The 12,674-nt window shown below is 34.8% G+C and overlaps 1 protein-coding gene across 5 annotated transcripts in view; it reads right to left on the bottom strand.

The window, feature by feature from the left end:
* The window catches only part of rbm25a (RNA binding motif protein 25a), a 32,795-nt gene extending 20,533 nt beyond the window's left edge, over nt 1-12,262 (bottom strand). The window contains exons 1-9 of one of the 5 annotated variants that reach the window (XM_088648916.1): nt 12,110-12,253; nt 11,190-11,297; nt 10,636-10,759; nt 9,663-9,712; nt 9,174-9,344; nt 8,153-8,225; nt 6,929-7,089; nt 5,952-6,149; nt 4,816-4,899 (exon numbers count right to left, since the gene is read on the bottom strand). In XM_088648916.1, coding sequence (XP_088505042.1) covers nt 4,816-4,899; nt 5,952-6,149; nt 6,929-7,089; nt 8,153-8,225; nt 9,174-9,344; nt 9,663-9,712; nt 10,636-10,759; nt 11,190-11,243 — 915 coding nt within the window. In that variant the 5' untranslated portion in view covers nt 11,244-11,297; nt 12,110-12,253. Of the gene's footprint in view, nt 1-4,815; nt 4,900-5,951; nt 6,150-6,928; nt 7,090-8,152; nt 8,226-9,173; nt 9,345-9,662; nt 9,713-10,635; nt 10,760-11,189; nt 11,298-12,109 lie in introns of all 5 variants that reach the window. The other 4 variants (XM_088648917.1, XM_088648918.1, XM_088648919.1 and 1 more) reach the window with 4 other exon arrangements.
* Nucleotides 12,263-12,674: the final 412 nt, after the last annotated feature.

The following is a 12,674-nucleotide window of genomic DNA, read 5'->3' as shown; positions in this document are numbered from 1 at the left end:
AGACAAAGCTGCTGTTAGTCTGGTGACAACCTTTAAGAAACTCACCAAATGGAACACAACTCACAAAATTAACGTGCAAAAGAAGCATAACTAAACACGTAACGCAAGTGGTTTACAGTCTCCTTTCCTAACCCTATTTTAAGTTCTAGAACTACATCACTAAAACTCAAGTCAAGTGTCAGAAATTGAGCATGGCTTTAAAATCTGTTTTTGTATCACAATGTTATTAAAATTGAAAATGCATGTTTTACAAACTACTAACAGTGTTTATTAATGTGTTCTACCCTTACCAAAATGTTAAAAATCAGTTAATGTAAAATTAAACAGGGTTATTCTTAATGATACCCTTCCAATCCCCTTGCATTAGAAGATAACAAAAGCAACTCATTTAGATGCAATGATACTCTAAATGACTAATGAAACAGTTTATGTGAATTAATTGTGCATTCAACATCGTATATGAACTTGTTTCTGTATTGGTTACTGCACATGCTGTTGCCAGAAAAGTCATCCACAGTTTTAAGGAAATGACATTAGTAAAGATTAGTGTTGCACTTGCATCATACCTAAACAGCATAAGTTGTGGGTAGGACACAAAAAATATATTTATCAAGATAGACGCTTATCCAGAAGCAAGAATGCTACTGTAGCATGAAACGTGTAGATCTACTGCTCAAACACTGCGCCTTCAGTGTCATATCAACTGGAATGTGTTCAAAAGTAGCACCTTAAAGAAAATTTACGAAGTCAAGGAAAAAAGTGTTCTAACCTTAAAATTAATATAAATTAAAATGTTGAGGCTGGAAACCACTTCAAAAAAGTACCCGTGTTCTACATTTTAAACACATTGCATTAAAAATAATGTTGTTTTTAATACATACACTTGTATTGTGAACTTCAACAAAGCGGTGTAAAATATTTTTCTTTTCGCTTACAAAAAAGTACATATCCATCCTTTGGAAGCAACTGTTTGATTTTGACTTACAGGTGTTGTGCTATGGTTTTCATCGGCAGCACAGCGATTACAATGCCTATAAGCTAGGTCTGGGAGGAAAAGCAAGTAAAATGGTTCACAGATAATACGTGACTTAGTACTAAGCATCCCTAATACCAACATGTATATGCATTTAATAGTTATCCTCAAATACATTTCCAAAACAACCTTTTCGAAATACACAAAACGGATTTACATATGAAAACGCCACTTTTAAAGTTTTGCAAAATAAATTAAATCATAGAAGCCATCTTACCCGAGTGTAGTCTTCTTAAGGATCGCTGTGGCTTGTTCTCACCAACAAGCAATAATAACAGTACTCCCAGATAAGCCAACAATATACCCAACATTTAAGCTTAAAGCAGCACACTTTCATACTTAAATATTTTAATTTCCTCATATTTTGGTCATTTCAAACTCCGGATTAAAATATCAGAAATCTAAATGCTGTTTTGAGTAAGCATGTACTGATTATCTCTGTAATACAGCTAAGATCTGCTACAGATTCTATGTACCTTCAATGATAATGTGACAATACCATTTAAAAGATTCTTAAAGAATTTTTCTCATCTTATTGGGAGCTCAATGGGAAAAGGAACAGAAGAAAAAGTTAATATTCTGATGCAGAGCTGGTAAGAACTTCTATACCTAAATCACTACAGAAGTTAAAACAAATTATGGTTCTCAGAGTACTCACTTCTCAAATTAAAAGATCTGAAACTAAACAGCAGATAAATCAAATTAAAATTTGAATGCTGGGTATACAGATGCCACAGAAAAAGCAGATGAGACAGAGGATAAAATGAGACAAAAGAAAAGTAATGGGTAAAACCAATTGTCAAAAACTAGAACTCAGTGTGTAGTGTGGAGGAAGGGCAGACACCAGAGTTTATAATCGGACCCTAAAAACTTTCAGCAACAGCTGAATGCTGTCTGAATACTGATTTGAATACTGTCTGAATACTGATTTGTTAGACTTACCTTAGGGTATGTCGAAAAATATTTACTTTAATGAGGCCTATGACTAACTCAATGTATATACTTAAATATTAATATAATGTATCGGCTCTATAAACAAAGAACCTGCAGCTGGTTTTTCTTGTCACAGGCTGACACAGGCTGCATAGCATGAATTGGCACTTAAGCCTGAGGAAGAAATACTTAAAACTTGCAGTGTGCTCAAGAGACTAATTACAGCACTTCTGCAGAGAGTTTTATAAATATCAATTATAATAATGTAATTATAATTGTATTCATATTTTAGAAATGTAATTATAATATAATTACACGTTTTAAAAATTCTAAAGTGATCTTTCAAGACCCAGTGATATAGTCCTTAAATTTGTAGTAGCTTTTCTGCAGTAATTAACAGTGAATGTTTTATATTTGTAAAGATAGTTTAACTCAATACTTGTTGCAAACTAAGACCTCTACAAAACCACCTAGTAATCTAAATCCTCTAACAGAGATCTGATAACAGTTAAAATCAACAAGATGCATACATAATATGTAATGTTACTCTATGGTCATTTAACCTCTATGTACAAAATAAATGAGTAATGTAAGTGATTTTCAAGCATCTTTAGAAAGTTCATTTCTCAAATCTGAAAAGTCACAGCAACTTTCTTCATTGGGGAAAAATGTGAAATTCATATTTCTGGATTTATGACTAGTTAATTTCATTTTATACCAATATTTTATGAATGTCTGACACCCCCCCTCAGTCAAAAAAAAAAGACTAAAACAGCTGAAAATAAGATTTTACAAAACATTATTTAAATTATATAGGAATGAAAGTAAAACACTAAGAATTAAAACAAATTCAAGAAAATTTCAGTTATCCAGTTACAGTTAATTTCAGTGGGTTTCTAGGCAACATACGTAGATGCTGAAAACTTGTAAGACACTACTGATAAGTCTCCTATGCAGAAAGCTCCTGCAGTCATATACAATGTACACTGAAACTAAACTAATAGTTACATGGAACGTCATGTAACCATTTCCACCCCAAGCTATACTCAGGGTTTTTGTTATTTTAACAGTTGACAACGACTAACAACTTAAGAAAAATGTATTTTCTATTAAAATATTAGTTGCTATTAAAATTGTATTTGCAGCAATTTTAAATTAAACTGTTGGCTCAAAAGGACTGAATCTCTAATGTATTTTCCAGGCGCACATTTTTTAAGAACTAAGCACCAATCAGACACCTTCCTCAGATCTTAACTGGAATAATTATAGCTGGTGCATGGAACACCCTTGGCAATAAAAATATTCGACATACTTAAGAGTGAAATCAGAAAAAACAGCAAAAGGAAGAATGAAAAGAAAGAAAGGGCAGCAGGCAAAAACAGAAATCTTACCTGAAACAGTCTTCAGAGACCAGCGTGCTGCAAAGGGACGCCCCCTGCTACGGACAGTCTACAGTCGGAATGACTGCAGTGGTTATTGTTTTTGTTTGCCTTTCTACTTTCGGCTTGACAATTTTACAGTAAGACACGCAAAGGTTCACTGAGCTAAACATAAGCACAAAAGCTAATATTTTTTTTAAAAATGTGTCAAAAGTCAAGCAGAAAAACTGTTCAACCACCACCTTATATACAAGCATACAGACATGTCATCACAGGAGAGTCCATTGAAATTTATTTTAAAATGATTTAATGTATTTAGGTATTAAAACTAAAAAGCTTTTCACCACAACCTTGTTTTGTTCCTGTCTCCTTTCTTTCTGTATTTACATAGTGCAGTAAACAGAATTCTTTATGCCAAGTTTAACATTCATAGTAATTTCTTGTACTAGTATGTTATAGAAAACAGCATCCAAAAGTAGGCAGTGCAAATTAAAGTTTCTTGTATCTATCCATTTCTTCTGTCTTATAAGCAGGGCCAGTAAATTTAGAATTTGGATATAATGTTGCGTGTAAAACAAGATAACCACATAAGGGATTTTACGGTGAAAGCCAGTTGCCCCTTTGCAAATCTTCCTGAAGGGGGCGCCCAAGAGTTGTAAAATAGAAATGAAAGCTCATACTTACATCCTATCCTTGTAACTTTTTCCAAAGCTCTGAGTTTCATCTTGCTTTAGTCACCATATGATCTCTATCATAATGGTGGGGTTTAATGAATAGATTAGCTTTAAGGGAATTTTACATTATGTCCATGCATTTTATGTGTGGTTAATGATGCCTTCCCCTTACAGAGTTACATAATGTTCCCTATTAGTCAACTATAAAGCATAGGGAAGCCTAACTTTATAACAGTTTTCCTTCAGTGAGATTTCACAAGTACTGAATGATAAACAGGGCCTTCAGCACCATCTGTTCAGGTTTTCAGGCCTTATAGAATAAAACCAATGCATGTAAAACAAAGCTGTCACAGTTTCTTGTGCATAAATGACGGGGTTACAAGGTCAACAACCCAAACTTGTAGTATATATTTTGATAGACAAGAAAGGTGATGCAAATTTAGGCAGAGATGAACAGATCTAACCCTTAAACAGAATTCCTGAACTACACCTGCATGATGCAACGTCAGGGCAAAGATTGTCTTCTCAATGTTTGCTGAAGATGATCGGCAGCACTTTCAAGCTAAGAAAAGGAAAGCTTTTCTCCCCTCCACATTATGAAAAGCCACATTTTCTACATTACAATCTTTCAGTTGAATTATCAGCCAGATGATGAGTTTTACTACGGTTTACTTCAACATTCCTTTATTCATAATGTTGCTACATTTACATTAACCTTCTGTGTAAATTACAACTCGGCAGCTGAATTTTCATTGCCTTCCAGGGCTAAGCTATTAAAATATGAAATAAGAGTTACCTTGTGTGTATCTCTGAATTTACTGATCTCTCTCGAAATCAGGTCTCTTTTGTCTTCTTCCATTTCTATTGCATTTATATCTTCCTGTTGGAAATAAAAAGATGTTAAAAGGGCTACGCTTAACATTAGTCAAGTGTTTGTTCTGTCTGCTACTGTTAAACTACTGTTCAAGATTTAAATTACAATCGAGGTAGCCTTTATTTTTATAGTTTTTAGACACTACTGTTTGCTCTTAGTGTTTGTTTCTCTATAGAACACCACTGTCATCACTGCATCTCTATTAGATGAAAAGCTATTACCTCAAAGGCATCATATTGGCATTATAAATTTGCATTGCAATGTGAATAAAATTATGAAAATGTATACCAGAGAAATTCAAGTTAAGTCCAATATAGACTTGAAATTAAACAGCAAACAAATTATCTTCTTCCACTAAGTAAATTTCAAAATTCAAAAGCAACATTTGAATGTGCCACCTTCAATTATTTAATACTTCTCCATGGTTTTGTTTATATAGATTAAGTTATAGTCTCATTAACTGCTTTCCATCCTCCGGGTGATAAATTATGGTATGGCAATTCAAAATATTACTGAAAACTATTACATATATCCTTTTTAAGAAAATCCTCAACATTAAGCACTTTAAACAAAATAGTGTAGATTTTTAATCTGTTCGGAATCTCCTGTTAACTAATAAAACATATTTCCTTTCATTTTATTATATTATATAATATTATTAATATTATATTATTATATAGTTTATTTTTTGCCACTAAAGTTGACTGAAAATCCCCAGTACAAATTTAAGAAAGAATGCTTCTTAAAAACAGTTTAGTTTATTACAGTGCTTGTTAATGTATTATTTTATAGACCTGTATAAGCGGTTTATCATTTTTAATACACTACTGGATTAGTCAGTTGCATAGTTGCTGTTGACAACTTTCATGCCAATAAGAATTTGAAATGGTATTGAAGCAACAGAAAACTAAGTTCAGATAAGCCAATTAACTATTAAAAATTAAAAGTATTATTCACACTTAAAAGTATCACAACCAGTGATTTCTGCTTCAACGGTATTCACTGTATGCTCCTATAAGTTGGGAGAAACTTGGAACAGGTAAAAATTAATCACACACATCTTCCTTTTTTTCCTTCTTCTTTTTCCTGTGGTGGGTATCTGCTTCTTGGGAGGGTGCATTGAGCTCGCTGGAGTACTCGCGGATCAGCCCCTCGATGGCCCCCTTCACAATCTGATCCCGCCGCTTCGTCTCCTCATCCAGCTCCTCCTCCTCATCTGCATTGTCGCCCGGCTTGGCATTCTGCGCAATTGCATGCTGCCATGTTAACCAATCTCATTAATCCGTAAAAGCTGACTTCCTTGTAGCAGTCTAAAAAACTAAATATGTTGGTCCCCCACAATTTTGCTTTGAGTCACAAGTAAATACTGTTAGTTCCATTTTCAATTTCTAAAAACATGATTATTTAATTTGATCTATTATGCAGAAAAAAAGGTAGATGAAAATGTTAAATATACTTATACACACCTTTTCATGTTGTCAAATCAGGCTCAAACTTGAACTAAACTATCCTGCTAGTGTAACACCCCATAACTTTAAATTAAAAAGACCAGGGTAACACAGCTCTGAAATGAGTCCTAGAGAATATATCAACATAAATGTCTAACCCATTTTTAGTTGTAGATAAACTTTACAGGACTGCAAAATAACAGATACTGTCCAAATGGTTAACAGAACCACTGGTTGCTAAGATGGATCTGAGTCTTCTGTTCAAGAAACCTTTGGCAGCTATTATTTTATTCTTGTTACATTTTCATTGTTGACTGTAAACCACGTATTCCTCTATTTGCTGATAAAATATGATAAACATTACAGAAAACAACTTCAGCAAAGAACATCTTATTGCTAAATGAAAGCAATGTGAAGAAACTTTCTTCTAAGGACTTTACCTATAAATCTGATTTCCTTTGAAGCTTGACCCTAATTTTTCAGTTAGCAAAAAAAGATAAAGAAAATGCAGATAAATACTGCCTTAAGTTATCTACCCAATTTACCCAGAGTTTTTAAGGACTCCAGTTAAAGGCTGCTGTACATACCCCATTGGAATTTCTTTTCTTGGCCTTCCACTCATCTAGCTGGGCTTTAGTTTTGGCATCTACCTTCACCAGTAGTTTCTTGTCGCCGATCTGCAGCTCATGAAGCAGACGCAGAGCACGCAATGTTGACTCGGGCTCCTTGTACTCACAGAATCCAAAAGCTGGGCAGGGAAAAACACACAAAATGGTGAAGAAACTGGCAGCAAAACTACCTCAGTGTTCTGTGGAAGCACAAGAATGACTCTTTGATAAGCAGTACAGAGAGAAGGTGTCCCAGAACCGCTCTGAAGTTTCCAAACTAAAGATTAAGGTGTATATATAATAAATTCAAAATAGTACTAAAACTGAGCCATGAAATTCAAAAAGCAAGCAAATTCAAAACCTATTTTCCATGGAAAGGGGGGTGGAAAAACAAAGACCTACACAAAAGCATTCAAACAAAACCTTATTGATGACAAAATTATTAACTGCAAACACTTCACACTAATCAGAGGTCTACAGCTATACAGCAAAAGTTTGTTATATACCCAAACTCCCTCCCAACCACACCAGCTTAAGATGTGTTTACACATCTATCCTATACACACACAACCTTTAAGCTGATCCATTTTAGTTCATTAACATCCCATTGCAAAAAGCCACGAACATTTGTCCTGAGGAAGTGCTTTAAAAAACCCATAGTGATCTGTCTTTGCTTTACCCCAAAGGGAAGACACTTCAAAATGACATTAGCAATTCTGAAATTTACAATGAATCCCACACTTATAAAGCATGTTATCCTGTACTAAGTTATAAAAGTTTCAGTTTTTGCTTTTATTAGGTTTTAATAATGCAGTGCCTTGCAAAAGTATTCAGACCCTTGACCAATTCTCTCATTTTACTGAATTACCGAATTACAAGTTCTACATTGAACTTTTGTTCTGATATTTTTATTTCAAAGCACTGAAACTCAAAATTAATTTTAATGTGACTGTTTTGTTAGAAAATATTATTTGAATTTCCATAAACATTCCATCAGATGGTTGCAAGGAAGCCCCAAACCTGCAAGGGTGTGTTTTACCCCATTGCCAAAAAAAAAAAAAAAAAAGAATTGAAGCAGCATACTCAAATTCAATCTCACACTGGCCATACCCAGTCAAGGACAGGTTGAAAGTTAGTGACTTTAAGCTTTCATCACATCAGCTTCATTCAGGAAGGCTGAAAAAAATGTTAGAAGTGTTGTACCTGTTTTGTTTTTACCTTGGAGTTTTCCAGAAGCACCTTGAACTCTCTTCCAACTTAGAACCAAGCCACATTTCTGAGGGAAGATAAAATATTACATCCAATGTTCATAAAAAACGTTCATATTTATAGTAAGCAATTAAAAACACATCCATCAAGAGAATCCAACTTTGAACCGTTTAGCACAACATCACAAGAACAAAAAGAAGTCCATTCTGTCAAAGTCCACCATTCTGTCAGTCTTGCTCATTTGGTTTCTTGGATCTATTTGACCCAAGGACCAAGCCATTTTTTAAAGATCACAGTTAATACCTTTATTAATGCCTTTCTACAACAAAGTAGTTTGCTTCAAACATCCATAACCACATTTTATTGTAAAATCACATTCAGCAAAATCTGCTTCTAGCTTTCTTACTGTATGTGTTAAGTATCTATTTCTTTCAGGATTTTGAATAAGTGAACACGTTTCTTTAACTTATCACATATTCAAGGAGTTTTTGGTCCACACTCAATCATAGCTCAGATTTTCCATAAACCTAGAGAAACCTTGCTTTATTTTCATTTAAGCCTTTCTTAAAAGTACTTTTAACTCATTCCTGTAGAATAATCACCAACATGCTTTAGTTAAACAGCCTCCCTCAGTAACTTTTTGTATTCATATATCAACATTTAAATTAATGAAATGGAGGGTGATCCTGAACACAATATGGTCATTCACATTTAACATACCTTTAAGACCAGGTGCTATTCTAGTTAATCATCTCACAAGTGCAGGAATGTCTCTTGTAGAAGAGTTTTGTACAGTCTGTAAATCTAAAGTTTACAGACTACAGACTAGGCCACTGTTATGGATTAGAAAGAACAGCACGTCTGGCACAATCTCCTGGCATGTACCACTTAAATCAGTTGGCAATCAGTGAAAACCAATCCTGGCTTCATGTAAACAAGACTCGACACACATCACTGTTTTGCATTTATTAGTTCAGTGATTAAACTAAACAGAGAAGGTTCAACTCATACTCACTGCTAAAAGTTGTCTGATGAGCATGTCAGAGGCCTTTTCTGAAATGTTTCCCACAAACACTGTAGTGGTGGGGCCCCCACTCTCCTCATTTTCCTTGTTTCTCACTCCAGGGAAATCTTTTCTGGGACCCATTGGCTTTCCCACCATGGGCACAGTTGTCGGAACAAGTACCTAATTTAAAGAAACCATAACCATGTTTACCCTGAAACCCATTCACACATTTCTAATGGGCTGTATTTCTGATTGTTAAATTTAAATGTCAAAATTGTTTTCAACATGTTAGTTAATATAAGAATTAAAGTACACTATAGATTAGATACACGCAAAAACTCACATCAGAAAAGTCAGAAAAAAACTTCATCGGCAAATACAAAATAAAATGTCAAAGTAGGCCAATTAAATTCAGGTCACTGTAGTCATTAGAAACTGATGCACAGATGCAAAACACCTAAATATAAATACTTTAACATGCAATAAATCAAAACTCACAGCTGGTGTAGGAGTCATAATGCCCATGTGAACTGGAATCATCGGTGTTCCTAAAACACAAAAAACACCTGATGAACCAGAAGCTTGGAATACTACAATTCCATTCTTCTTTCATTTCTTCTTTTTATGAAGCAACTCACATATGTACTCCTAACTAAAATACCAGCCAAGCTGGTATACCAATACCAATTTCTCTTGACGTTCCCGACAAGCATATTTTCAAGTACTAACCAAAAACATGTGCAGGTTACAGTTTCAAATGTAGTATGGTTTAGTAAAGCAAAGGTCAAAAAGAAAAACCTTCATTACAAACTTTCAGCTCTGAAAGTGGATTTGAATTCACAATATTGGAAAAGTAGTTTTGAAGACATACAAATCTGACTACAAAATGCAACACACATTTAGTCAACAGGGAAAGAGAATGAAGGTATAAAGTTAACATTTAGCCAACCCAGCATATAGAAAACATTACTACTTGATTTGAACCCCACAGTGATCTGCAGATGCTTCAGTGGGGCTTGCAGATACCATGTCTTTTGCACCTAAAGTGTGCAGAGTGGTTCCCATGATAAAGCTGGTTGCCTGAAAGCAGGTTGAACTCTGCTGTCACGAGCCAACTATGACCAAGATTCTCCAAACAGTTTTGAACAGTTGGTCGAGCACCTGCAGATGTAAGACGATATAACCAGGGTTTTCTCAGATCTCAGAGATAATGGTCATGCACTTGCACCCCAGTGCTCCTCCAACCAGATCTGAACATCTGGTAAAGAACAACAATGCCTGTGACATGATAAATGACAAATAGCTCTAAAGTGGGCAGGTCAAATTCTGATACACTTCTTCATTTGGTATTCTATGAGGAACGGGGGTTCATACCTGCTACCAAAACTTGAAAAACATTCCAGATCAGGTAAAGCTAACAAATATAAATGGCAGTTCTATTGTCAAGCAGTCCTGTTCTTTCAGTGCTCACCAGGAGGTACAGCCGGAGGGAAACCAGCAAACTGAGGAGGGGGAATCCCCGGAGGAAGTGGAGGTATCCCTATCTGAGGACGATTGAGGTGTGGTGGAAAAGACATTTTCTGTATGGCACCAACCTGCAGTCAAAAACAAAAAAAGAAAAGGACTGTCACGGGAAACTTCCATACAAGCCATCTTAAATCAATTCTTGGATTAAGTTTGATAGAGAGTGAGACATATTGACATGGCTAAGGCAGAAGATTTTACTGTTAATATTGTTTTACTTTCATTACAGCAATTCAAATTCATATAGTATTGTGATTGAAATCCTATATTTGTAGGAAAACTCAAATGCAAACAGGTGTTTACAATTATGAACCAAAATATTGAAGTTAATTAAATTCCATTTAAAAATATTTGTTTTAGATCTAATAATCATTTACAAAAATACATAAATGTAATATAATTGATAAAAAATTTAAGTGTTTTCACCAAAAACATTATATGCCATCCCACATTTTTTCATCTCCCTCTAAAGCCTACAGATCCAGTATATTGACATCATACCTGGATTTGTCCAGACCTGAGCCTGAAGAGCACGGAGGCAGTCTCTGGTTCCATCTAAGTACTTCTACTCTCTGGTTTTCTCCATATATCGATCCCCAATAGAACCCCCTTTGTTAATGATGAATTATTTATACTACCATTAATACTTAAATTTCACGTTAAATGTAAGCCATCAGATAAGAAGCAAGCAAAAAAAAAACCAGGAATAAACTGTGGGTAGGCGTTATATTCAGACACTAATGATCAAATAATCCATACTAAATTATTAAGTATTATTTTTACCCAAGGGACATGTAGTGATGAAAAAAATCAAACACTGACGCTCTCCATTTTTTCCTGTTGCTCCAATTATATTTCAAACGAAAATCTCGAAAACATGCATTCTCTAATCTGTAGGTAGTATTTGTTTCGAACCGCTATACATCTAGGCCTTGGGGTTTTTCGGCCTACAAACTACAACCTCAATCTAAAGACTGCGCTGTAAAAGAAATATTTGACAAAACTGTGATGGAACAGATTTTAAATATGTTCTCTATAGCTCATAAAATCATACATCCAATAATTAACTTCGTTAAATACTAAGAAAAACTCGGTTAATTTACAGTAAACGTGTAGCCTGTCCAACAACACACGGACTCACTTCAATTCACTCAATTCGCGGAAAAAAAAACAAAACGCGAGTTATTTCGGAATTTACCCTCTTGATAACAAAACCTTCTCTGCAACCCAAAGGGCTTCACAATGCAATGCTCTCTGACAAAAACGATCTCCAGCCTTCCGAAACCTGCCGCAACAGAAAGATGGAGGCTTTTTTGTCCTCGTCGAACACTATTTTTTGGGTGCTTTTACTCCTATCCGGTATTAAACACAAAATGTCCCCTCACAAACTAGCCGTCTAGACGGATAAGGTTTTTACTTACCCGAAACCAGGTGGCTTATTAGTTAAAATATGCTTTTAGCCCTTAAAATACTTCACTTCGAAATTTTAACTCTCTACCTCAGTCAACTCAACCAGACCACAGAGTCATATAGGCGTAGAAGGAATCATAGCGCTGTACTCGCACTGCATTATGGGATAACACAATGGACTCGGAGGTCTGTGGGCCAGTCCTCCAGACATACCGTGAATTGTTTTAGTTTTAGAACAGTGGTAGAATGTAACATTTCATTGATGCTAATGTTAGTTAGCATATAAAAGCACAGTAGTAGCACTAGAAGTATTAGTAGTAGCAGTGTCAGTGTGATATCAATTATTTATCCTAGTGACTTTTTAAGTTTATTTTTATTGTGCTACACTTATCTGGTAGTTTAAAATGTAATTTTGTGTTAAATGTGCCAAAGCCTTAAAGCATCCCAGACACAATTAGCTGTTACAATATATGTATGTTATGAGTAACAACTAATGTACTTATGTAGCCACACTGGACTTTTCTGGTGCTATAGCAATTGTGACTGTTATTAATACACCTCTTATATGAGAAGAAT

This window comes from Lepisosteus platostomus, chromosome 10 (genome assembly GCF_059453375.1).
Source record: "Lepisosteus platostomus isolate fLepPlt1 chromosome 10, fLepPlt1.hap1, whole genome shotgun sequence".
Taxonomy (NCBI): Eukaryota; Metazoa; Chordata; class Actinopteri; order Semionotiformes; family Lepisosteidae; genus Lepisosteus; species Lepisosteus platostomus.
The sequence above is the reverse complement of the archived record's forward strand: the minus strand, read 5'-3'. Positions and strand labels throughout refer to the sequence as shown.